Raw genomic sequence first — 27,499 nt, 5'->3', positions numbered from 1 at the left:
TTCCAGACATCCCTCCCTCCAGCAACACTTTCCAGCTCTTCCTGGGGGATCCCGAGACGTTCACGCGTGAACAAGATCCCAAGATACTTGAACTCCTTTGCTTGAGGAAGTGAGGGAGTTTTGCTTCCTCTTCCCTAAAGTGATATTCAAGTTGAATATTGACAGTATAAGATGGTGCTGGATGAGTTACAGGATTGCGAGAGTCCATTCAGTTGTGACAGTAACACTGGGTGATGTGTGTCACTGCACAAATAGGCTAATTAGAAGGGACTGACTGCCAAATTTAAATGTGGCACAATTTTTTAGGCATAGACTTTGAACTTTTGTAGCTGATCCCAGATGACTTCGGGTGAAGGCAGGGGACACCCTGGAAAGGCCGCCAGTCTATCACAGGGCTACACATAGAGACAACCAAGCACACTCACATTCACACCTACGGACAATTTAGAATTAATAATTAACCTCAGCATGTTTTTGGACTGTGGGAGGAAGCCAGAGAACCTGGAGAAAACCATGTAGAAAGATCCCAGGCCCGGGCCGGGATGCTGTGAGGCAACGGTGCTAACCACCAAGCCACTGTGCAGCCAAATCAAATTCAATTGAATTTAATTGAAATATGTTAAAGATATGTATGAAGAAATTAGGACTATATTTTTGAAGGTGAAACTAAAGTTTTTTACCAGGTTAACATGGTCATGTGGTGTTCTTTAAAGCATAGACGACACATGAGCAGAATAAGCAGCCAACACCAGGACTGAGCATTTCCACCTTGAAACTTCAGTGTACCGATGACAGTCTTACACCCACAGATTAAGACTTGTGCAGGTTCATATGTAACAAGCCTAAAGAACTAATTCTTTCAGGCAACAAGGTGGAGCTTTTTGTGTTCATATTCTTTCCAGTTTGAGTAAGTATGGCTGAATTACTCAAAACACATTTTTAAAAAACTAGAATATGTAATTTTTGACACAGAAATGATTTTTGATGTTTTAGGAGTTTCATCAACGAGAAACTGTAACTGTTCACTGTAGTCAACATCATGCAACAATGGCTATATTCTGTGTCAATTTAGTGAGAAAAAAAGCTCATATTTTTTTATAATTATTATCTAGCAACATAAAAAACTGTAAAGTATTGTGCACAATCAATAAATGCAAGTAATGAATTAGGGAGGTTTCATTGTGATTTCTATTTGTTAAATTCTTCACCTGGATATACTGATTTCCAATAAAAAAAAAAAAAAAATGTGTTTTCCAAAATTATTTTTCCTTATATAGTCAGCTGGAAATCTTCACTTCAGCACCACTTACACACCAAATCTTGCAGTTTGTTACTATCAACATTTTGAAGGTTTTCGCATTTCACTCCTAAAAATCCTGGCAAAAGTTGTTTCTTTTCTGGTAGTTGACACTTGTTTTAGTCACAAGTTCAAACACCACCTCAGCTGAAATCATCACTCCTAAATCTGCACTGTAATCCTGCTGGACACACCAGGGAAGTTACATAACTGCCTTTGTGCCTGTAAAGCTTTTCTCCTTCCAACCCACTGCACCCAGAGCATAGAGAGAACCACTGTCAGTTACCTACCTGTCCCTGTCCTGTTTTACTTGGTGAATATTTCACATTAATAAATGTTTCATTTTTTGTTTTGGATGTCTTTTTTTTGTATTGCACTAGATTATGATGTTTAATTACCTTAAAGAAAATACAAATACCTCAACTGTGCATAAATAAATGATGAAGAAAGTTAAATAGCATCAATCTACATCAGCTAGTGCTGATGTTCTGATTTGACCGCTAACTGTATTTATTTTGTCTTTGTGCATTTGTTACCTCCTTTATAGAAAGGATAACATTCACCTATCTACCCATCCTTTCATCCATTCATACATCCACATTGACTCACTTTGGTAGAATTATCTGTACTGATGATTCATAGTTACAGTCTTTTCAGTTTAACTGTACATTGATCACAGTTCATCATCATCAACCATCATTTCCAATTTATGAACCTTTGAGTCTAATAATGTCTGTGATAAGAATTTTGCAGCTATAGCTTTAACCAGACTTCTTGTGTCTATTATTGAAGATGATGCAAATTTGTACATTTTAAGGAGACAATGTCTCATATTGCATGTTTTGTTTTTCGTTTGTTTTCCAGCTGTTCACCTGAAGTATTCTGAAGTACATTTTGAACCTTAAAGTGCAGCATCCACTACAGTAAACTACAGTGTGTCTCACTCGAAATAGTAAATCCTGCTTTAAAATGTTTAAATGAACATGTTTTCAGTCTTATTTGGGAGTAAAAAGAAACATGCTCAGTTTTTTTAATAATGAAATCAATTGATAATTAGCATAATATTGCTGTAGCTGTACTTTCAATATAGTGTCGCAACTATATTATTTCACCCAAAAGGAGTTTTCCAAAGGAGCCAGATGTTACGAGGATCTTGGCAACAAGTGACTAAAGGTACTGATAGTTATAGAACCAAATATCGTCTCCTTCACTCCCACCTCACCGACCCTCCGAGCACCCAGTGACCTGGAAAAACTGCAGCGTGGAGGGACAAATGAACCGCAGAACAAATCCTCTTTTCAGCCTTTCATCTCTGTCATGCAGAGGGGCCACTTTGCAGCAGCGTAGCTCATTGTTTGTCTTTCCTCTGTTTCATAGCGACACACAGAGAGACTGTGGGGTGAATGGGCGATAGCAGGGCTTACACAAACCCATTTAATAGTCAGCTGGGAAAATCCTTGTGTCAGGATTTGTCATACTCTACAGTCAGCAGGGAGATTTTTCTCCGCATGTCAGGAAAACTTGTTGAAGTCGATTGACAGAGGGAGTTTGTGGAATTGTGATTATGGAGAACAAAAAGCTGAGAAAGTTAACCAGTGTTTTCTTTCTGCATTGTCACCATCTCCAATATGTCGACGGAAACAAGGTGGGAAACAAATGCACTAAAGTAAAGCTTACGTAATACTGCAACAAATTATTAGATTTTAACATTAAAGCTAAGAAAACTTGTAAAACAGGCATCTTGTGTTAGTTTTTCCAGGATACGTGCAAAACAGGCTTGGTTCTCCTCCAGCCTAGAAAGAAGTGAACACACTTGAAGCTGCCTAGAATGCAAGAACCTCCTCAGGAACTTAGTAGCTTTAGTTAAAACGATATCAAATAAAGTGTGATCAAAAAAATTCTACGGCTGTTTAAATCAAAACATACCATTTCTTGTGCAATGAAACAGAGCTCTCTCTCCCTAGAGAGTCCCCTTATGTAAATGTGTCAGGTAGCATTTGCGATTGGCACTGAAAAACTTAAACTATGTCAAAATGGTGACTCTGAAAAAGAGGAAGAAGTCCCAGGGACTTAGTTTGTGGAAAACGTTCCCCCACAGATACTTCAGCACATTACTTGCACAGTAGAACTGTGTATTGGCAGTCCAACTCTGGCTGACAAGTACATGGTGCACAGGAAAACAGCGAGGAGCTCCTGGTGCTCCTGATTTCATGCTTCGTCTCCGGTCTTGAAGACTGCAGCTCCTCCAATGTGAAAACTGTTATTTCTTCTCTGGATCAGAGCTGTAGACCCAATGATGATCCTCCACATGAAGGTGTGATGTTTTCTTCTCTGCTTCTCTCCATGAAAAAAATCACACAACCTTCCATTGGTGACAAAAACTAGTGTAGCAGAGTTCCTGATGTTGATCGTGCATCCCACCCAATCTCCTGAGTCATGACAGTCACTGCTCACACTTGTTGCATGCATCCGTGCACACTAAGTTTTTGTCCGCGCTACGTAGAGTCAACTGAGCACTATTCATTATATTTGTGTGCCTGTATGTCTCTACTCATCTTTTCTCTCTCTTCACGTTGAACAGAACGGACGCCACAGAAGCTAGGAGGTTTTGGCTCACTTATTAGTACAAGTGTCAATCAGTTGGAAAGCTGCTGGTTCAGTCTCCATCTGAAATACCCCAAGGTTCTCCCAGTAGTAGGTGAGCACCATGTGAACACTGATGTGCGAATGAACAAATACATCATAGAGCAATTTGTAGAAGACTTTTTAATTCATTTCAATTGCTTCTTGGATGCAATTACACTCAGTTACTTTACGCTCAAACAGCTATCCGATCCCTCCAAAATGCACAAAGTGTAAATGTGACCCTTTGTCTCTGATCCAGTTTGTGATCTGTTGATAAACTGCAGATTTAGTGACAAAAGTCAAAAATAAAGAACTTATCCCGGGTGGTGAAAACAGCACAAGGGATTGTGGGAAGTCCTTTTCTAGACCTGGACTCAATATACGCAGGTCATGTCCAGGTCCAGGTCAAGAGGAAGGACCAGTGTATCACTGCCGACCCCACCCACCTGGGAAATGGACTGTTTGTTCCGCTTCCCTTGGACAAACGGTACAGAAACATAAAAACTCTGACTTCCAGACTGAAAAACAGTTTTTATCCCAGAGCTGTCCAGTCCATTTTCCCCCTGCACACACAACAGACACACTATGTGCAAATAAAGAATTCAGTCTTGCACTAGACTGCACTTTACACTCATCCTACTGCTCATGTGCACTGTCTGTTTACATATTTATATTTTTGAGGATTTTTTTAAAAAAAATATTACTTTATTTGCATATAGTGTGCCATTTTCTATTTTTTATCTATAGCTGGGAGTCACAAATCATAATTTCACTGTGTGGGCACACAATGACAATAAAGATTCTTGATTCTTAAATGTGCCTAACAGACGTACTGATGCTCCACAAAAATGTAAATGTGGTCACAATAAAAATACACATCACAGAGCTTAAGGTGAAGCCAGAATCACATTTTGTCCACATGACAGTGATTTAAAGGATTAATAAGTGTTGAGCTGAATCTCAGGACATGGGACTAAATACTACACTTCCCAGAATGCACTGGTAGCAGCAAAGAGGTACCTGACACCTGGTGCTTGACACCTGATCAGTGAGCACTGATTTAAAGCACCTGGAAAGGACTGGGGGAAGCTCAGTCAGTCAGCCAAACAATCTTCAGAAGGGAAAAACACGAGGAAAGAACAAATAAGATCCAAGTTCACTCATGGATTCAGTCCAAAGACGCCAATGGTTGGTGAAATGTTTATTTGCTTTCTTGGTGGTTTGAAATGTTTCTTGATATGGCCAAGTTTATGTTAACTGCTCACTGTGTGATTGGTTAATGAAAGCCTGCAGCATTTACTCCATTTTTATGTCAAATGAATTTGAATTAAGATGTTTTGATTTGAGTTTAAGTAAAGTAAAAATATAGAATATATATGTTCTGTTAAATGTTAAACTTTGCTAAAATGTTGATTATTTGTTAATCAATTTGAGAGGCTTAAGTGACTGATTCATTTAAATGGTTAATATGCCAACTTTTTGGTTCTGCGTTTGATGATGTAAACTTTGTTTCTGTCTTTAAAGGTTTACAACCTATTGCAATATCATGAACGACCAACTAAAAGGAAAATAAAAGTTTGAGTTGGAAATTTGAATTGAGTTGTCCTCACGTCCTTTGGAGGGAAAGAGAGCTGGACTTGACAATAAGTAAGATTGTTGCTGATTGCATAATGGATTAACCACCACTAATTTCAGCAGTAAAATGAGACATCTAGAATATAATTTCCTAGATCAATTAAAAGGTATAATCTTACACATCTCCATGTGGATTTAATTAATAAATACATTAACAAAATCATGCATAGTATAGAAAAACAACCTAAAATATAAAACAAGCTTCCTTTTAAATGTATAGATTTTTTACAGCAACAGTTGAATGAAATGTGATAAGGACTGTGACTATGAATCTCCCCTACAAAGGATGCTACCAAGTTTGTGTAAAAGCTAACTACATCATGCTCATCTGATATGTGAGTTTATTAAACTTGCCTGAGAAGACAGATCCTAAAAGACACAAAAAAAATCATGTCACAAAAACACAGCAGCTCAGCACAGAAAATACAGAAGTGACGATAACATTTCTGCACCAACACAAATCAAAACTCTCATGTGCTGCTGATAACCAGCGGTCGTTTCCAAATAAAGCAGCTCCAAAGATTGCAAGAAAACTGAGGTAAATAAGTGTACAGCTACAAACCAGATAATTACTAGACTTCTTTAAGAATAAAATAAGAAGAACAAATTGACATCATGATGCCCAAGTGACAGTAAAAATAAAGTTGGCACCGCAGCAACTAAGAGATGTAGAAAGAACAACGTACTTAGAAAACAGCAAAGCAAGGTCACTAAAATAAAGTTTTGTTTTTTTTTAATAAAAGACTGGAAAAAATAAACTATATCTATCAAGAAAGAAGGGAATATATATGCACTTAAGGTGCTTCATGTTAATGTGGTACTTTAAGTTGGAAGTGCTTCGGTGAAAAGAAAACTCCTTCCTGCAGAGTGTGCATACTACTGTTCAACGTGCTGTTTAGTAGCGCCCGACCAATATGGATTTTTTTTTTTTAGGCCTATGCCGACTCGTATTTGGCAGAAAAAAATACAGATAACTAATTAATCGGCAGATTAATTTAAAAAAAATATACAATGAATAAAATAACCTTTAGTCCCTTAACGCTTACAATAAATATATGAATTATAGGCAGAACACTTTACTGTTTTACAATACTTTGTCCTTTAGTATTAATTTAAAATTCACTTTTTTTTTTTTTTTTTAATGGATTGGGAGTCGAAACCTTCCAGTTGTGAACAGTTGCGTTTGTGCAGGAATGTTTTTATCCATAGAAACTGCTGGACTCAGTTTCCCAGTGAGGTGTTTGTTTAGACAGCAGGACAAAGGTACACAACTGCATGTGAAGTTGACCAGCAGCAGCTAGAGGACATGAAGTGCTGTCTCAGTGTTTACTCAGTTCCTGGAATAGCCCTGTACAAAAACCAGTGAACCACTCCCTGACAAACAGACACTTTCACCTCCTTATAGGGCTATTTCAACCTGCAGATACGGCCACATCACTCTGCAAACTGAGAAATTAGGCAAAGATAAGAGTGGCATTCATCAAAACCACAGAAAATATGTGCACCTAGACAAATTAAGTCTGTATCATAATAATGAAGACACATTTCTGCATTAATTGTAGCGCATGAAAAGAATAACAACAAAGAGCATTAGGCTGCAAGAGTCTACTTTATTGCAGTTTCACAAGGTGACAAAGTGAAAAATGTTTAACAAAGGCATGTGGACGTGTATGCACCACAGTGTTTAAGCAACACAGTATTACAAACGCAGAACATTACAAATGTTATAAAAGAAAGGAGCTTATTGGTTGCATCATCTGCTTTTTTTTTTTTTTTTTTTTTTTAATTTAATTTTCAGTTTGGTTTTTTTTGGTTGTCAATAAAAAAAAAACACAAGGAAACAAAAACAAGTAAGGCAGCCTATACTACAATGAATAATAATAATAATAATAATAATATTAAAAAAACTAATAAGGTTGTAAACGGGACATCCTCCCGTCACCTAGCGTTGGTCGTTGGCTGGAATCCCCCGAGGTGCGGTGTGGACTGGAGTGAGATGGCAGGATCAGGAGGAGGTGGGACTTCCTGCGTCGCTGCTCTCACTCACCTGCCGTTGCATCACCATCTCCCTGGCAACGCAGGTGATCTGACCATTCGTCACCACACCTGTGACCCCCGCCCTGGCAGAGACAAAGACAGCGATTAGGAAAGCTACCTCTGATGTATGGCAAAAAGAGTGCATAGCCATGTTTCTATTTAATTGTCAAGTAAGTTTGAAGCGTCACAAAAAAAAAAGAATTTCCAACAAAAGTTCTGCTGTATGTTGCTGCCACTGACAGACATAAAGTTCTGTGAATTTTCACATTAAGACAGCTTAATTCAGATAAAAGCAGCTGCAGACATATGCAGGCAGGACAGTCACTGTCAGGTGTCTGCACTAGTTCACCCCCACCAAGTATAGATGGTGTGGTACTGGGCCTGGACTAGCATTAAAAGAGACAAGATACAGGAGTCGGTGAGTTCCACTACATCTACACTATCAGTCAAAAGTCTGGACACACCTTCTCATTCAATGCTTTTTATTTGTATTATTTTCTACATTGTAGATTAATACTGAAGATTAACACTTTTTTGTTTACAACATAATTCCATATGTCTTCTTTTGATGTTTTCAGTATTAATCTGAATATTTATTTATTTATTTATTTCCTGTTGAACTAAAAGAACTAATAACTAATAGAACATGTTGGCTACTTAGTTTTACTAATACACACACATATACGTGTGGGGGTAAATATACTTACTTCTGCTGTGCCTCCTCAGTCAACGGGGTCATCCCAGGCTGCTTCCCAAAGAAGAAACTGGACCACCAGTGACCAGAGTCCTGCTTGGGGAGTCCTGTGGAGGAAAGCGGTATGGACATAAGGCTTCAGGTTTATCAAACCATCTACTGTCTTTTTAACTTAGACCACTACACACACTCTGTTCTTTATTCTTCCAGTGCTCAGAGGAGTTTTCCTCCTTTAAAGAGTCTGTTGTTTGTCTAATGTGGAACCTTCAGGGCACATGTGTCACCTGCATTAGTAATTTGATGTTTTGTACGTGCTGGGAGTGCAGTTTAATTACAGCACCAAGACTGGAAGGTATGTGTTGGAGTTGCGTGTGTGTTTCATCAGCAACACTCTGGGAGAAAGGAGTCTGGTTTCTCCTCTCAGGACTCGTGTTTGGCTCTCCGTCAAAACGACTGTCACACAACTAGCGTCTGGACAGCTGCATTTACATACAGGCAGCTATATTTAGAACTGCTGTGGGCCACAATTAGGTTTTAGGTCAATGTATGTGTGTGCATGCAAATGCAAATATATACATAGAAATACCACCACTGACTAGAAATATATATTTATAAATATCTCAGTGAAATCTGTTTGAAGTACACCCTGTTTTAATTGTCATTATTATATTTATACTTTTACTACTTTGGAAAATCTACTATATACTATCTCCCCCATGCCAATTTACGTTACTATGTATCAACTTATTACAGAAGGACAAAAATCATGTTTAGAAAGCATGTGCACTGCACTGCATGTATGCACATGCCCTTTGACCTACTTTCAGTACTGTGAGGAACTGTGTCGGCACTTGGCCGTTTTAGCAGCCTGATATAATAGAAAAACGTGTCTTGGGGTTTAAAAACAGACATGTCACAAATCTGAATCAGCACTAAACTGTGGCAGATGGTTTTTCAGTAAACCTGGATTACAGTTGAACTCAGCAGACACTAACTGCTGCTAAGACTCTTAGCAGCACATGAGGGACTGAACACACGTGATGAGGGTGAGGTAGTTTTTATTTTAGTACTGACAACTGAATCCTAACCAGAGAACTGAATAATGAGGGTAGCCTGTTGAAGAAATACCCTGAGTGTAAGAGGACAGTGAAAAAAGACTTTCCTGCTGGATTAGAAAAAGGCAGATCAGACAGGAAACAACTACCCAGTACTCCAGGATGACTCAACCACTGTAACTGTGTGGTCTGAGTCAAGAGCTGACTCAACCATTGCAATCCTTGGATTACTGAAACTGAAGCAATATTACCAGATCAACAGGCAGTGGTGTGACGCAGACAAAGCAAGGTCATTAACATATGAAACCACTGTCCAAACTCAGGAAAGAAGAAGCGGACGAGCTAAAAAGAAACCCTCAAACACATCTGGATCTGATACACAAACACACCATAGTGGTTGTCACTTCAGAACACACTGATCTCTCAAACACAACAGCAATTTAAATTACTCGTCTTTGTTTATTTAGGAGTAGATACCGTGTACCTCTGTGTTAAGTACTGGTAATTCATGACCTAAAAACGACCTTCTGGCAGCAGGTTTGAAACAGAGTAGTTGTGTTTAACCCTTCATCACTCATGCTGATACTCATGGGTACAAATATAGTTTTTAACAGTGTTGGGGGTTGTCTAACACCTTATTCCAGCCTCCTCTCAGAGTTGGAGCTCTTTTAACTTCCCATTAGACACAAAAATCTGTTCAGAATCTCTTCTACAAAAACAAGCACCTTCCCACAAACTGTGACTATCTGGAGGTTCGTCTTTTACACCCATACAAGCACTCACCTGGATGGTGAGGGATGACCTCCCCACTGTACTCCGAACTGCCGCAAGAGCTGCTGCTGGATGTAGAGCCGATGCGTCCTGAAGGAAGGGAGAATGAGCAGAAACAGTTGAAGGGTTAAATTTAACAGGTGGAGAGGAACTCATCTCCTTCATGTGGAATTGTTATGCATGGATTCACCCAAAGGGAGACCTTAATAGTCTTGCATAATATCTGTCTGTTCCAAAATTGAGATGGGCAAAGGGGTATTCACAGGGCCAGGAAATTAAAATCCATTTTCCTCTGGTTATGTAACCACAGCCAGAGGGGCACCTCTGAAACTGTAATGCATGCTTTTGATTTGATTTACTGAGACAGGCTACAAGTTTATTTGGCACTCTGGGGAACCTAAACACAGCACATGCATGCATACCACCACAAATAAGATAACAACTATCTTCCTATCCGCTGTGACTTTAGAGTTTGTGTGAACCTATATGAAATATAAGCACACAGACTGGGCAAATCTAACTATCTACATAAGACTACAGTCTGACAGAACTTTAAACTGACGCAGGATGGGATACTCCATCCATTATAAGGAAAATGTGTCACTTGCAGCTACTATGAAGTTAATTTCTTTGTGTTTTTTACTTCCTAATTGAATTAAAGCTGTAGTCTACAAAAAAAAATGTTGTTGACTCAAATCATATGAACCGAACTGTCCATAAAGCTCTGAGTTCACTCTACCCACTTCTAAGCCTAAATATGTAGTCACTACAGCTTACATTATATTCACATTAATGACACTGTAACATCTAGTGGGAGTGTACTGTAACTCCAAGAGTAGTGTAATAACAAGTCACTTAACAAGAGGAAAGAGTTTTATTGGCCCTGTGCGCTGGTGTGGTAAGTGGCTCAACACAGAGACAGACTCACTTCGGTAGTAGTCAGTGGTCGCCACAAGAGAACCGCCTGCTGGAATAGCTGCCATTCTTCTGTTGTTGGTCTCTGTACTGTGTGCTTGATGGAAACCTGCAGAGCAAATACAGCGTGATTAAAACCCGGCTGCGTGCATCACTCACCAAAGCACAGAGGCTAACAATTCACAAACTCCAATCTATGTACCAATTCAAACGACAAATTTAAAGGTTGCTTCCATTATCAACATTAGCCCTTTTTCCAATTAACTGACATTTCTTTTAAAATACCGAATGTGGGGTTGTTTTTTTTTAGTTTTATTTTTAACAAATAATTATAAATTTCCCACGGGATTATTAAAAGTATCTATCTATCTATCTATCTGTCTGTCTATCCATCCATCCATCATCTGACATCTTCAAAAAGTACTGGTGAACCATTCAATGCTAATAGGTCAGAATATATGACAAACAAAAAAACAACAAGAAATATATCCTATTAACCCCAGCAGAAAAACAAAGCACCAGGAACAAATGAAAGACAAAACATTAAATGCACATAAATTGGTCTCTGTCAAAATGCATCATGTGAAATTGGGATTAAAAATTAAAAAAAAAAAAAAAAAACTCTGAACGACAGATATTACAGTCACGATTTAGGTGTGAATGGTAATTTTTGCATTTTTCACCCGAAAAAAAATGTAAAATATTATTATATACCAAATATTCACCTTCAAATATGTCCGGAAAATCTGTTTATTAGGCTAGAGGATCTCTGTAGCACAACAATGCTTCGGTTGAAATGGTCTCTTATGAGAGATTCTACCGTTGTCAAAAAAAAAAAAATAATGCAGTACCTGTATGTAGGAATTCGCTAACATTCCGATTAGATGTTTAGCAGTCATTTGCAAAACATGAAAAATGAGTGCATTCCTTAAAGTACAGCTTCGTGTGCAGCAGACTCTCGTCCTGCACGTACACAGTAACATGACGTCGATCATGTTTTGCAGGGGTCTTGTTTACATTGAAGCCACTGCAGCAGACCGACATTTTGACGTTATTCCCTGTCACCAGAAATAGTGAGACAAGACTATAAATCAAGGGAATGTGAGTACACTTAAAGACTATTCTAACAGAAACGGGTGGAGGATTTTTTTTTCTTTTTTTAACACAACTGACGACATTTAGTTTCAAGACAAAAACCAAGTCCAACCGTGTTTTGACAACAAAACAATGATGCCGTTTCTGTCAACGTCGCTTCAAATATCTGACCGTCGGTATTCTTGGAATGCGAACAGCACTGTACCGAAAGAAGAAAGCAAACAAGACGCCTGTTCTCCCAACGTTTCTGCTTTCTAACCCCAAACAAAGACTCATACAGCCCCTCAGTAGCTGCCATTGTACCTAGCTAGCATCGTTAGCTCGCCCCCTCAGCACCGAAAACCCACCATTTTCTGACCCACATCGCATAGCCTCACCTTCAACACGTGCTTGGTGTTCAGAAGCACCCAATTCAACTCAGTCGGCGAGGCTGGGGGAGTAAACGCTAGGCGACGGGGCCCATTTGAAAATAAGTGTTGGGTAAATGTAACCCTCCAAGGTCCGAACGGATATCGACGCTGCTTCTTGTTGGAGCTAACGGTCGGCTCGGTCTTATATAGAGAGGCAGGTGACGTAGGGCAGTGAGGGGTGGGCAAATTACATAACCCCGCCCACTTCCCCTTCTGAATCAAACTTTCCATTATGTAGCATTTTGTCCCAATTCTGAAGAGACTGGTGAATAATTATCAGTACTTTTCTGGAAATCTTGAAATAAATACTGAATTTGGCCATTTTTGTTACACACAGGTCTCCTGTTGCAAGCAAAACTCTATAATTTGAGACTGAAACTACCTCTTTCTTCTGAACACCTTCTTCTTTGACTGAATGTCAGATTTTTGATGTTTATATCGTCACTTCGTCCTCTGCTGTGGAATAGTTCCAATTTAATTTGAGGAAGACAGGTTCATTTGTACTGCACATTTCAAACACAAAAAATAGTTTAGTTTAGTGGCATTGTTACTGGATTTGGTAGTCCATGTATTGGTGTCTTTTTTATTCTTCATTATTATTTTAACACAACTATTTACTATCTGTTTTCCTCTAGACAAAATCAAAAAATGAATATTTTTTCTGTGTCTGTGTGTATGTGAAGTGATTCTGCCAATTTTATCCAAAAATCAAAGGTTTTGTGAAGATACTTTGGGCTGAATTGAAACCTTCTGAACTTTTTAATCCGCAGATGTAAGTCAAAAGCATATTTTAAGAGCATATATTGGATTTTCAGCCACGAGTGTCTCAGCCGTAACCGGCAGGAACAAGACAAATATTCCAGTTTTTGGGTAAACTGTAGGCTGTATTTGCACAGAACAGAGAATAGACGACAACACAGACTGAGCGGGAAATAACACATACTGGATCAATAAAATAAGTGCAGCATGGCTGAAAAATGGTAAACAAAAGGACAAGTTATCAGCAAGTCCTTGGAAGAATTCAGGATGGTGAAATATCTCTCTACAGTTCATGTGCAGTGTAATGTGAAAAACTCAGTTTATAAAGGTTGGGGGAAAAAAACAGAATAGTCAAAGATCTATGACATGTTCAACCCTCTTTTTTCCAGCATTGGTAACAACTGTGGTAGATTTCAGGTTTTTTTTAAGTTTTGTAAAATCAGTAAATAACTTTCAACTTTCTTTTGTTTCATTTATGGTATTAGAACTGTGTCATACTGCACAGAAAACATTTTTGAATTCTCGCTGCTCCTCGCCATGGTTGCAAGGAAAAATGACTGAAACACAAATGAGTGCTTGTGGTTCTGAGCGGTCCCTGTATTTATCTGGCAATTGGATTTTCCGTTCTGAAACGGGTATTGAAAAACAAAAAATGAGTGGTTATTTGATCTTCGTTTTAAAATACAAAAATTAAAATTGAAATTCAAGGCGTTTTTCCTTTTCATGATCAAAAAGGGATGTACGAAATTTTAAAAATGCTTTGATTTTCATTTTATATTTCGAATAACAAAAAAATAAAATCAGTAAGAGACAGAAAGACAAAAGGTCAGTTTTTTCATTTTCTGAGACCGGAAGTGGTCATCAGCAAGTGTGGAGCCAAACGACAACAAGATTCTCAGAGGGCGGAGCCAGAGAGCAGCGATTGGTCAGACCATAGATTCATATAGAAGACAGCGCGCTAGCGTATCTAGTAGTGATGGCTGATGGAGACTTTGTTGAAGCTTCGACATTTCATTCAAAACATGGTTCAATTACTCGAGGCTTCACTGACACACAGTGCTCGAGCAGGACATCTAGTGGTCAATAGAATGAAGTGCAATCGATTCATGTTACTGATCGGTTCATGGATCGTTTTGGATTTGATTCGCAATGCACGTTCCTGTTTGACTATACTAGATGATTGTATCTGTTCTAGTGGCTACAATAATAATAATATTACTAGTAATAATAATGACAATAACTATTGAAGAGCATGTTTCTTATTTGCCATGTTTGTCTGTAACCCTATATACGCTTCACTTATATTCTGTGTTATGAAACATTTAAACAGTGCTGCTACATTGATGAGATGTGCTCTATAAATACAGACTGATGTAATTTTCACATGGGGCTGGTGCAAATACAAATTATATTATGGATTTTGGCAAAGTATGTCTTGGGGTTAATTAGTAAAGAGGCTGGTAAAGAGGGTGTGCTTGAAAACAGATCAGTGGGTGTGCTTGTGTAACTGGATATGATTTTTTATTTAGAAATAATTTATCAACAGTTTTCGGACTCAAGGGGTTTCTTCTTTTACTATCTCCACAGCCCTGAAAAAAACCTGTTCACACAGCACAGATGAGCCTGGTATCACACAGCATACACTGGACCTGTGAAACAATCACTTACCAAAGTCAATCATAATTTGAATGCATTCAAGTAATTTTCCATTCCATTGAAATTGGGCTTGGCTCTATACCTCTACATCTCTATCTATATATCTCTATCTATATCTCTCTATCTCTATATCTCTATCTATATCTATATATACACTACTAACTGTCAAAGCAACTAACGACAGCAACAAAACCAACCTATTCTGCAGAAAATCATTGAAATGAACGACATGAAGGGATCTCCTATCCCTGAACACACTCGATCCCGCCCAGTGAGTCGCATAACAAACCGAACCAATCTGATTCGAAGCAGTTGAGTGCTTCAAACGTCACTGAAGTTATTCAAACGTCACCGAGTCACGTGACCAAAACACCGTCGGCACAGTGGCTTTGCTTCATGAGCTACCGCGCATGTGTCGAAGCCTCGGGTATCAGAGGACCATCACTACTGGTAGCATCTCTGGCTGCTGTTGATCTTGTTTTTGGAGTAAAACACGGTAAGAAGATAAATACTTCTAACCTGTAGCGTTGTTTTGTTGTACGTTAAGTCAGCGACTTGTGAAGAGTTGTGTTTTGTCGTGTTTGAGCAGTTGGTCCGGACGCGTTAGCTAGCTAAGCGGCTAAGTTAGCTAGCGGGCTAATTAACGAAGGTGGCTAACTTACCTCTGAACACCTGTGTTAGTTGCTGGCACAGCTGTCCGTCATTGTTAGAATGACCTTCTCAGCCTGTATTTCTCTGCTGTGTATTTTAGCTTTTAAAAAAGTTATTTTACTTTAAGGTTAACTGAAACCCGTTCAGCTGCACTGAAGTTTAACATTTAGCTGGTTTGAATTAAACCACGCTTAACTTAACATTGCGCAATATTACCTCTCTGAATCTCCATAATTTCATTAAATTCCTTCTGTCTTCCACTGCTCAAGTTCAATCCAGTATATAAAATGACATTAATAGTGAATAAACTAACAACCAGCCATTGTATTTATTTATTATTGCATGTATTTGTAGTAAAACATGAGTTGAAACATCCTGCTTTTGGATCTAGAACTGCACAAGCCGTTCATTTTCAGTCGCCTGACGAGTTAAACTCTAATTTGCGATACCTGTTATCTCTGACTGAGGCTTTATTTTTTGTTGAGCCGATTTACACGTAGAAACTTTGTTCAGGAAGATTTCTCAGTAGCTCAGAGGACAGGCTGCTTTTTACACAACCTTGTAAGAGAACGTCTGTCAATGCTTTCAGCAGAATTTAGAAACACAACACTTCCTAAACAGATATTTTGAGGCTGTGAGGTTGAACGTTTGAGAGGATATCAGTGTGTTTGTTTGTGGTCTTTCTGTTTCTAGGTGGAAGCTGAATTAGTGAGGATGACTCCTGGTCCTGTCATCTCTAAGCTCCTCACACATCTTTACCTGCACATGAGGAAAATCACTCCTGTAGAATGCAGGTATGTTTGTCATTATTATAAAAAGATGTTGCCTGGTGACCTGTCAGAAACCCATTATACAGAGTCAGCCAAAATAATGTTTACACACATCAGGAAAAGAAAAACTTGCATAAATATTTCAATACCGAATTTATTCAGACATCACGAGATTAATAAAAGTTATCTTTGGCTTCTACAATTACAAGAGGTGCTCAGAGTGGTGACCACTGGCTTCCAGACATTTCTGTTGTGTTGTAGACGTCACTTGTTGATGCTCCATTCATGAGGGTAGCGCCATCTGTTGGGAAAACATCGTACAACAGGACACAGAGTTAGCGTGATTTGATCAAACTTTGAAAGAGGTATCTATATGGGTAGAAGTACTTATACAAATGAAATATTTATAAAAGTTTTTCTTTTCCTGATGTGTACATTATTTTTGGCTGACTCTGAACTTAATGAGAACAAAGCTGTCATTTAATTGTTGCTTTGAAAGATTCTTTAGTGAAAACCAGCTGGTGTTCTGCTTTGAAACAAACTGCTGTTGAGGTCTGTGTTTTTAGGTTTAACCCCACAGTTTCTGAATGAACTGATAGTTTGTTTTTTCCTGATTAATGTGGACGTTATAATTGATGGTAACATTTACTGATCATATAATCAGCATGACAATATAACAATATAACATTCTGACCACCTGACTAATACTGTGTTGGTCCCTTTATGCTGCTAAAACTTCTCTGACCCAGTGGTTCATCAGAACCTCTGGGGATGTTCTGTGGATTCTGTGGATCCTGTGGGTTGCAGGGTGGGTCCTACCTAGACCAGGCTGATCCTGGACCATCCCACAGATGCTCAATCAGATCTGGATGTGGAGAGTGTGGAACCCAGGTGAACAGCTTAGCTCTGTCGTGTTCCTCAGACCACTCCTGAGTAGTTTCAGTTTGTCCTGCTGAGGGTGGCAGCTGGCATCAAGGACTGCTGTTGCCATGGAGACTAGAGGGTTGTTTGTCCTGCAGTGTTTAGGTGGTGGTACATATCAAACATCCACATGAACGTCAAGGTTTCCCAGCAGAACGTTACATTAGAACAAGATGATGGATGTTGTTCTCTTCAGCTGTCAGTGGTCAGAATGTTGTGGCTGATCGGTGGATCTGTCTGCCTTTACTCTGACATCCAGAGTTATACAAAAGTGTAGTTTGTGTGCAGTGCAGAAGAGATTTACTTTATTGTACGCAGTTTTTTTTTTTTTTTTTTTTAAGGGAGAGCGTTTTTTTTATCCACCTGAAGAAGACCTAATCTTTCCCTTCAAAGGATAGTTAATTGTTACCACGGCTTCCATAGTGGTCCCATCAGAGGAAATCATATACAGATTTTTATTAATTCCAGGGCTGGTTCAGTAAAGATTATAATAATAACTACATCAGATAATTCTTGGTCGTAGTTGGAATTTTGCAGCCTGATTGAGAAGGTTTGCAGTTCTTGTTTTAGCAAAATATGTTATAATAGAAGATCTTTATTGTCATTGTACATGAAATTATCTGCAAACCAGCAAAGTGCATCAGTCTGAGGTATCTAAAAATCAATAAGTAAAGAAAAATGCTTCTAAAGCCAATAATAAACAGAATATTTTGAGGGAATATTCTAAAAAGGAAAGAAAAGCTCCATTCTCACTCCTCTCAGGATAAACTGTCATTAAAATTGACTTTAAATTTAGCTTCAACACAAGATAAAAACATTTACTTTCATTACTGATGTCAAGTTTTAATAAAGTTCATGCTACTTTTATAAAATGATGAAAGTGAATAAATTGTATTTCTGTGATCTGTGTTTGATTTCTGTCTTTTCTCCTGTCATCCAGATGTTCAGAGGGAGATGATGCCACATCTGGTCCAGCTGATGGAAGGTCTTGAAGTTCTCTGACTGGCCTCGACTGAAGATGGTCGTCTCACTGGATTTAAGGTTCAGATGTTCAGTAACAAACTCCACCAATGTGCCAACGGGGAAGCTTTAGGTTTATTAAATGTTGCTATGAAGGTATCACTGTTTTTCTTTGTGAATGCAATGTGCTCCAACTGAAACTTGGATTAGAACTTAGAAGTAAATCCTTCCATCTGAAAGGATTTAGTTGCATTAATAACCTCACAACATTCTAATTTTTATTCCAGTCTTGGTTGGAAATAGAATCTCTGTATTGATTCAGGTAAAAACTGAACTTCACAGCATGTTGGAGCAAAACAACCAGATGAAAACTGTGATGGTGTTGGATTGTCAGACCGTAATGTTGCAGCTCAAAGCAGCTTTTCTAGCTCAGTTCATTCTGACATTCAGCTATGAATCAACACAGCAGATGGTGATCCATGCTGTGGAAGTCTCACATCTCCTGATTTAATGGAGCTGCTTTGCACTTTTTACATTGTTTATTCACCAACACTTTATTTAATGAAAGTCCCATCTAGTTTTTATGAGGAATGTGATGTTTTAATTTCTCTGTGAATAACTGCAGTCTAATGCAACAGCTGGAGTTGTAACATCTGTCCTGATATTGATCATCAAGTATTGATCAGAATACTTATGGTCAGCAGTCATCCCTGAAGTTTTACATTAAAATCTTTACTTGTGTTGTGAACTTTGGTAAGAAGCAGAAATGTTGGCGTTGCCATGGATACATGAGTGTTAAATTCTGTCCATGTTTCCATTTTGGGAAATGCAGTCCAGTTCCAGAATGTGGAGGAATTTAGTCTCACAATCACAGACAACAAATATTATCTGAAAATCGGGTTATTGTTGTTTATCAGCACAATACAAAAAGATTAATGTTAGAAATATTCCAGTTAAGACTCTAGAATATCATGATTTATGTAAATTTACCTCAATAATATGAATGTTCAGGTTAAGATTGTGCAGTGATATTTATTATGTAAGTTTAGCTGATTAAAGTTTATGACTCTGCACTAAAATATAATTTAAATTGACATAATTATTATAATATTTAGGGTCAGACCCTACAGTACTGAGATTAAGAAATCAAATATTCTATAAAATGTAAATACACTGAACTCATTTGGATATATTTAAGTGAGACTCTACAATATTATTTGACACAAATCTATCTAAATCAAAACTTTGATCATTTTTACTCCAAACATTTACTGGACTGATTTAAATATTAAAATCACTCCTTTCTAATCCTCTGCTGTACGTTCAAACCTGAGGCCTTAAATAGAAACACACAAGTATCTGATTGAAGGAACTTCTGCAGAGTCCTGGTTCCAGAACATGATGATAGAATTATAGACAAACTTTAACAAAAGCTGCCTGAGAGTTTACAGGTTTTTATCTTAGATTTCTTCAGTAATTTAATGAGAGTTATTAGCAAAAATCAAGTGTTCATTTGATGAACTTCATTTCCTAAAACATCCAGAATTTGACCTCATATCTTTGGCAGCTGTAAAGTTTCTGCTCCTTCAAAGTTCACAACACAATGAATGAATTCCTAAAACACTCTCAATGCTGGAGAGTGTTTGTGATGCTGAAGCAGTGATCAGTTTTTCTGTTTCTTCTCTGGAGATGCACAATGAGGGACGTCTGCATAGACTGAGAAAGAGTCTCACCACATCCTGACATGAGGAAAAAGACTTTATTGAAGACTACAATGAGAAAAACTATCAGACAGCAGACGGCTGCATTCAAGGTGAGCTCTGAACATCTAATCTGGAACAGGAATTCAATAATGGCAGCATGAGCTTCATTTCAGTCTGTAGCTGCTGAATTCATGGATGAATCATCTGGCACTAGAGAGGAAGACCATCAAACATCCACGTCAGCTGATGGAGGTCCAAGAGTCTCACCGAACAACCAACCTACAGAGTGAAGACCTCGAATCTGATTGGACGGCCTCCTATTCAGCCACATGTGTGAACAAATGCCTCTAAGCTGATTTGTTTTCTAAAATAAATCTAGTTTCAGTCCTAATCAATGCCTGTGTTTGCTTCTTTACATCGCTGTTAACAGTTTAGGCTGTTAGATTGTTCCAGATAAGACAAGTACAAGATCCTGCAGAGCTGTTCTACCACGAGCCTGACAGGAAGAACTCCAACAGCTACTGAATGTTCCTGTGGTCCCCTCAAGGCTACAGGAGGAGCCCTACGAGGACGAGCCAGTCCACCTGATGGTGGCCAGTCGCTGTGGTTCAAAGCCAACACCGACTACGTGGACTTCTACTGGACCACATGGAGGCCTTCAAACCGGACCAACAAGTTCAGCGACTCCCCGACTCGTGGGTCTGAGGACACCGCGAGCCTCGGTCCAGCCGGCCTCCTGTCTGTGGGTGTTTGAGTGCTGAGAGGTTTGTGGATGCATGTGAACGTGTCTGTGTTGAAACAGCAGCTTTTGATTCACTAACGCTGGTAAAAACCAAGAGGTCCTTTATTTGTGACTTCCACTAAAAAAACTGAAGAAAATAAGTTTGCCAGGGTTCTGACTGATAACAGATTATTAAATAATGAAAATAATCGTTTAAATATTCCTTTAAACAATCCTTTTAGGTCTACATTTACACTGACTTCTTGGTATATGTACAAGTATTTTGGGTGGAATATACCATTAAGCCCGATGTTCAAGGGTTCTTCTGGGAATATACTACTAAACCAACCTTTTAGATAAATGTTCCAGGATGTTGGGTAGAATATACCATCAGATAAACGTTTTAGGTCTACATTGGAAGATTTTAGAGTAGAATATTACTCCAAACCATCCTTTAGGTCTACATTTAAGGTGGAATACTCCTTTACACCAAGATTTTTTGGTCTACATTGAAGGATTTTAGGTGGAATATAACTTTGAAAGAACTTTTCAAGTTTATGTTCAAGGATGTTGGGTGGAATGTACCATCAGACCAACCTCCAAAGTCTACAGTAGTGAATTTTAGGTGGAATATACCATTAAACTCACCTTTTAGGTCTACATTGGAGGATTTTAGGTGGAATTTTCTTCCAAACTGTCTTTTAGTCTACATTTAAGGATGTTTAGGATGGTATATTCTTCCGAACCAACTTCTCGGGTCCACATTTCAGGTGGAATATTCCTCCATACTAACTTTTTTGGTCTACATTGAAGGATTTTTTTCTAAACCACCCTTTTGGGTCTATATTTGGGGTTTTAGGTGGAATATTCCTTTTAACCAGCCCCTCAGGTCTCTTTGAGGATTTTGGATGGAATACTCGGTTAAACCAACATTTTAGGTGCATGTCCAAGGATTTTTGGTGGAATGTTCCTTTAAGGTGGATGTGTGAGGACCTTGTAGGTGGAATACTTCCTGAAACCAACCTTTTAGGTCAACATTCAAAGATTTAAGGTGGAATATTCCTTTAAACCAACCTAAATTTCATGTTTTGATCATTATCAAGGGAGAACCCTCAATCCAGACTCCTCATAATGACGTTTGAGATTTATGCTGCTGTTATTTGTTTAGTCCAGACTAAATGACAGAAATCCATTTCAGGACTTGGTTATTAAATGTCAAAACAATCTATGTGACTCTAAAAACTCAACAGCTGTACAAACTCTAAGATTAAACTCTCCACAAGGATCCAAAATAAGTTGGACTTCTACATGAGAGCTTTAATTATTCTTCATCTACTTCCTGAAAAGTGTGGTCAATAAAGAAGACAAAAACTATTATTTTCAGCTGAACTAAAGACAGACTTTGTGATTTTTCTGCTCACATGTTGTGTTGTTGTAAACTTACTCTTTCAAATAAATAGCCGCCTAACCCCCTGGAAACCAGCGTTTGTCCTGTTTTTATGTTGCTCCTCGGCGACCCTAGACAGCCGGGTCCTAATGTTTTTTGAGCAACACACCATACTATGACGTTTTTACAATGATGGTTCTACTATGGAACCAGTTTGACATGTTCAGGTGTTCTTTGTGTGAAAACTCAGAGATTTCAGGTATCAGAAGGTGGTTGTCAACTTTCTTTGTTAACTTTCTGCTTCAACTTTAAATTAAATTTCCTTCACTAACCCAGCCCTCTGGATTTCCAGTAAGCTGTGTTCCTATTGGCTGTCCAGGTGGCTGCTTGGTGTTATCAGGAACACCTGAGCAGCTCAGTGTCTTCCTGCTTTATTTAGCTGCAGCCAAACATTTCCTCTGCTTTTCTTCACCACTGAATCGGGTTTGGTTCTGTTGCTTTAGTTTGTTCTTTAGGCGTTGGCTTGCAGCTTCCAGCAGTAAAATCGTCTTTAATGTGTTTCTTGGTGTGTTTTAGGGCTTTGTACCGGATAGTTGTCTTGGTACATGTGGTTCTTTAGCCACAGTTAGCACATGGTGCTAATGTTTGCAGTGATTAGTGGATTTGGTGCAGGTGAGTTGTGTCTTTATCTTGGCTGTAGTGAGTCTTTAGAGGTTTTTGGTCAGACACGTTCTGTATTCTTGTTTGAGAACCAACGTTGGTTGTCCAGAAGGTAAGAGTTCCTGTCCTGATTCTCTGTTCTCAGAGCTTCTCTGGTAGGCTGCAGGAGACTTTAGCGTTTGGGTTGTACTAGTTTGGTTTTTGTATGGTTTCATTTGGACGACTATCTTGAGGCCCCTCCATGTCGTTTAGTGAGGTTTTCTGCAACAGTTCTACAAAGCAGCCTGCAGCAGAAGAGACTTTGAGAGTTTTTAGGAAGTTCTGGAGACCAGACTTTAGAGCAGCAGAAACATTTGTCAGCAGTTTGAGCAGGAGAAGGTGAGCTTCAGAGTAGAAATGAGGAGAAGGAAACCTTCTTGACCCATGTGGTGAGGTCCTGTACGAAGAGTTTGAGCAGGTTGTGAAGAGTCTGTAGTTCTTTGGTCTGAAAGCACAAGAAGAGTCGACTCATTAAAGGAGAAACAGGAGATATTGTTGGTTCTTCTGTCGCTCTGCAGTTTCCTTAGACTGAATATCAAGTTTATATTTTAAATGATTTTCCGTGTGAGCCCAAGACTTCAATAAACTCCCTCCATCCCCTGGACACAACACATTTTATTAGCACGTTAAATCTTTTTTTTTTTTTTTAAATACATTTTTGAGTTTTAATCATAGTTTTAATCATATTTTTTTGTCTTTGCTTGTTTAGTTTTGTCATCTGTGTGAAAGGTGCTAAACAAATAAAGTTGAATTGATAAACTGAATAATTGACTAACTCATGATTGTGACAACAGAAGTATTTTCATTGTGATTTAAGGGTTTGTTTCATTTTTAAGGTTGGGGTTATAATCTTGACAGAAAAAAGATTAAAGAAATAAAATACATTCAAAAAAGCAATTAAATCAAAGGAAAAAACATTTAATACAATAAAACTTTTAAAAAGAAAATTAAACATTAAATACAATTAAATTATATTAAAGTATTTAATTAGATAATTAAACAGAAGATACAAAATGTAATTATGAAATTAAACAACATTTTTTTAAACAAAAATATTAAACATTATTCAAAAAAATACAAAACATTTTATTAGATTATTAAACATTTAGGAAGACAAAACATTGAATTAAACAAAAATATTAAACATTATTCAAAAAAATACAAAACATTTTATTAGATTATTAAACATTTAGGAAGACAAAACATTGAATTAAAAAATGAAATGTTTAATTAGAAAATTAAATCTTAAAGTCAATAAAACTTTAAATTGGAATTAAACAGAAAATACAATGAAGCATTTAAAAAGAAAATTAAACATTGAAAGGTGGTAAAACATTTAAAAAGAAAAACCTTAAAGATTTAATCGAAAAATTAAACATTGGGAAAGAAAAGGAATTTTTTCAAACAAGCCAATAAAACATTTGAAAAAACAACAATTAAACATTAAAAAGACAAAACATTTTGAAATCAAATCAGACATTAGAAAAGAATAAAAGGTGAGAAAAGAGCAAAACTAAACGTTTAAGAAGAATCAAACTAAAGACAAAACATTTGAAAAGACACCAGTTAAACTTTAGAAGATCAAATTAAACAGAAGAGACAATAAAACGATGAAAAAGAGCAAAAACAGATAAAGTCTTAAAGCGTTTTCTAGTCTGAAATGAAAACATCAAGTTGTTTCTTCAAACATTTCCTCTTTCTATGTTCTTGGTTTGATTGTGGACAGATTTACTAAGAACTCATTTCAGAAAACTGCTTTCCAGATAAAGTCTACTAGTAGTTGAAGGCATTTATCAAACTAATGTTACCTTCTGATCTCCACAAACTTTACTGTTCAGTGAAGAGAATCAAAGTTTGTTGAGGATTTCTAAAAAACCCACAGGTGAAGGTCTGAGAAGAACTCAGATGGATGGTCTAAATGTGAAATCAAGACTCATGGTCACAAGTTTTAAGGCTTCTGTTAACCAGAAAGTTCAAACTAACAGAGAAGTACTGAGAAACTTTTAAAACTTCAGTCCTCAGAGTGTCTAAAGGTTCAAACTAACAGAGAAGTACTAAGAAACTTTTAAAACTTCAGTCCTCAGACTGTCTGAAGGTTCAAACTAACAGAGAACTACTCAGGAACTTAGAAGATATCAGTCCTTGGACTGTCTGAAAGTTCAATCTAACAGAGAACTACTGTGGGACTTAGAAAATTTCAGCCCTCAGACTGTGTGAAAGCTCAGGTCCTGAGGACTCGGGAGGTGTGGAGGCTTTGGAAAGTCTTGGAACTGAGGGTTCAACCCTCCAGCACAAAGGCTGAAGTCCAACCTCCTGAGAAAAACGGTCGAGTCGAGACTCGAGTTAAAAAAAAAACTCGAAAACGACAAAAAATAGATGATAAATGCGCAAAAAAAAGAAGAATTAGTATCTGAGCGAATAGCTCAGGGGATAAGAAGACAGACTACCAAGCTGGAAGGTCGCAGGTTCAAGACCCGCCACCGGCATTTTTCTTTCTTTGTCTTTGTCAGGATTTTGAGAAAACTTAAGAAGTGTCTGGTCTTGAACCAGCGACCTGCAGCTCCATAGGCAAATCCTTAACTCACTGAGCTACAGATCAGATAAAAAGAAATAAATTCGTCGTCCCTTTGGCATCGTAGTTCCTGAAGTGACCACATGGGTGGAGCCAAGGCGGAGTCTGGGTGGAGTCAGGGCGGAGAGTAGGCGGGGAGGTGGGTGGCGGCCTCCCCCCTCTACTCCCCCACCTCCCCCCACCACCCACCACACCTTCCCCCGCCCGACGAGTTCTTCGAGTCTCCACGAGTTCTTCGAGTCTCCACAGGTTTTCCCGAGTTTCTGGAGTTTCCACCAGGTCGGAGGCAGAACAAGTTGTCATGAAGAGGTGTTGAAGTCGGCCAGGATGGACTGACTTTTTACAGCGACTAGAAGGAAGACGACTAGAAGAGCAGGTCTTTAACCACCATCCATAAAATCCATGGAGTCGACTCCAGAGAAATGAAGGGAGGTCAACTTTTATCAACCTCCATCCAGATGTTCAACTTGATATCTTTACTTTGACATTTTTAGCACCACAAACCTTTAGTATCACACTTTATTATCATTTATTAGGACTTTAATGGAATCCACCAGCAGATTTAGTTTTTGTTGACAAACTTTATTCTTGTCGTCGTGGGACTGCAGTATTTAAAACTGTTCCTTCTATTTGACCTCATGTTTATTAGTTTTAGTGGAGAAAGTTATTTTAGTTGTCGATTAGTCTCTTAAAAACCAAATAATAAATTGGATTAGTCAAGAGGTTTAAATTTCTTACTTTGTCATATTTTAAATATGACAAAAAAATATAAAAATAAAGCGTCTTGAGACAATTTGACCTGTAATTGGCGTTATATAAATAAAATTGAATTAAAATTGTATGTATCTTGTAATGTTGGAGTAATTCAGCCATATATGTTGGAAAACACATTTTCTTTGTCCATTAATCTGTTGATTGTTTTCTCCAGTAATTCATTTCTTGTTTTGGTTTATAAAATGTCAAACCCAAATATATTCAGTTTACTGTCATAAAAACCAAAAAGATTTACATTCATGATGCAGGAATCAGGCAGTTTTTCACTTTTTATCTTAGTTTAGTCAGAAAGATAGTTGATAATGTGTGAATTGTTGCAGCTTGTGAGCCGTAGAAGGTTTTAATCTTTGGGGCCGAGTGTCAAAAAACATTTAGAAACCAACATCAACAAAACACTCAACAAAGATTTGAACATCATTAAAGGGAAATCCACTTTGCATGACAATGTCTAATTAAAGGACATTTATTTCCAACGTAAATGTGTGATATTCATCCTCTGGAGCTTTCTCTTCACATCGTCTTCCACCTGGACTGGTTTGGTCGGGAGCATGTGCAACAAACATTTGAAAAACTGCACTTTAACATCAATGAATGACACTGAAGTTTAATCTCTACATAAATGAGACTGAGTCTGGATGTGCTGCTCTGTCATTAACTCCTAAGTTTAGGGAAAGTTCAAACAAAAGAGGACAGTTCAGATAAGACTTGAGAATGAGCTTATTTTGAACAAACATCTCAGACTTTCTGAGCTTCAGCACCTCTAGCAAGATATTTTAACAACAAGCAACTCAAGAGATCCAGAAGTTGGAGAGAGTTAGCTTTAGCTGAGCCAAAGAACATGTGGGACGCTAACCTAGCAAACATTTCAGACTTTTCTCTGTGAATTCTGAGAAATAATTTCCTATTTAATGACAGAGCTACACATCTTAACTCAGTCTCATTAAAACAGACTCTAATTCAGTGTCATCCATCCATATTAAAGTGCAGTTACCCAAAATGTTTGTTGCATGAGCTCCAACAAAACCTGTCCAGGTAGAAGGCCACTTTGACAAACAGGAAGTGGAAGATTCCAAGCAGATTTATAGAAGGGGGAACCGGACTGTACTAAGTGTGGTCGAGTATAGAGGGGTGTTTTGTGGGTTTTTAAGGCTGATAATGATTATTAGTGAGACATTTGGAGTAGATATTCATTTGCAGTAAATGAAAGTATTTAAAATCTTGGAGTTAAACTTAGAAGAACACAAACTCTAACAGAAAACTTTGTTGATACGTTTTTGTTTTGTTTACAGATGTTAAGTTAAAGGAGTTTTATTCGTGACGTATAACCAATCAAATCACTCCAGAAGACAGAGCGACCACAGGTAGATAAAGGTTCAGAGCCAAAGTAGCGCC

General features: G+C 38.0%; 1 protein-coding gene and 1 long non-coding RNA gene across 4 annotated transcripts in view; one reads left to right on the top strand and one right to left on the bottom strand.

Annotated features, from left to right (window-relative positions):
- The window catches only part of LOC129349487 (uncharacterized), a 149,491-nt gene extending 129,146 nt beyond the window's left edge, over positions 1-20,345 (top strand). Inside the window, exons 1-5 of one of the 3 annotated variants that reach the window (XR_008602507.1) lie at positions 15,315-15,445; positions 16,294-16,394; positions 17,120-17,261; positions 18,232-20,064; positions 20,128-20,345. This is a non-coding gene — a long non-coding RNA (uncharacterized LOC129349487). Of the gene's footprint in view, positions 1-15,314; positions 15,446-16,293; positions 16,395-17,119; positions 17,262-18,231; positions 20,065-20,127 lie in introns of those variants that run through there. The other 2 variants (XR_008602505.1, XR_008602506.1) reach the window with 2 other exon arrangements.
- ppdpfb (pancreatic progenitor cell differentiation and proliferation factor b) lies at positions 7,148-12,665 on the bottom strand. Its single transcript, XM_023268002.3, has 5 exons — positions 12,502-12,665; positions 11,043-11,138; positions 10,127-10,204; positions 8,302-8,395; positions 7,148-7,677 (listed from the first exon to the last, which is right to left on the bottom strand). Exons 2-5 carry the CDS (start codon positions 11,095-11,097, stop codon positions 7,563-7,565), a joined length of 342 nt encoding a protein of 113 aa, XP_023123770.1. The 5' UTR covers positions 11,098-11,138; positions 12,502-12,665; the 3' UTR covers positions 7,148-7,562.
- Positions 20,346-27,499: the final 7,154 nt, after the last annotated feature.

The sequence above is a fragment of the Amphiprion ocellaris genome, chromosome 8, assembly GCF_022539595.1.
Source record: "Amphiprion ocellaris isolate individual 3 ecotype Okinawa chromosome 8, ASM2253959v1, whole genome shotgun sequence".
Taxonomy (NCBI): domain Eukaryota; kingdom Metazoa; phylum Chordata; class Actinopteri; family Pomacentridae; genus Amphiprion; species Amphiprion ocellaris.
The sequence above is the reverse complement of the archived record's forward strand: the minus strand, read 5'-3'. Positions and strand labels throughout refer to the sequence as shown.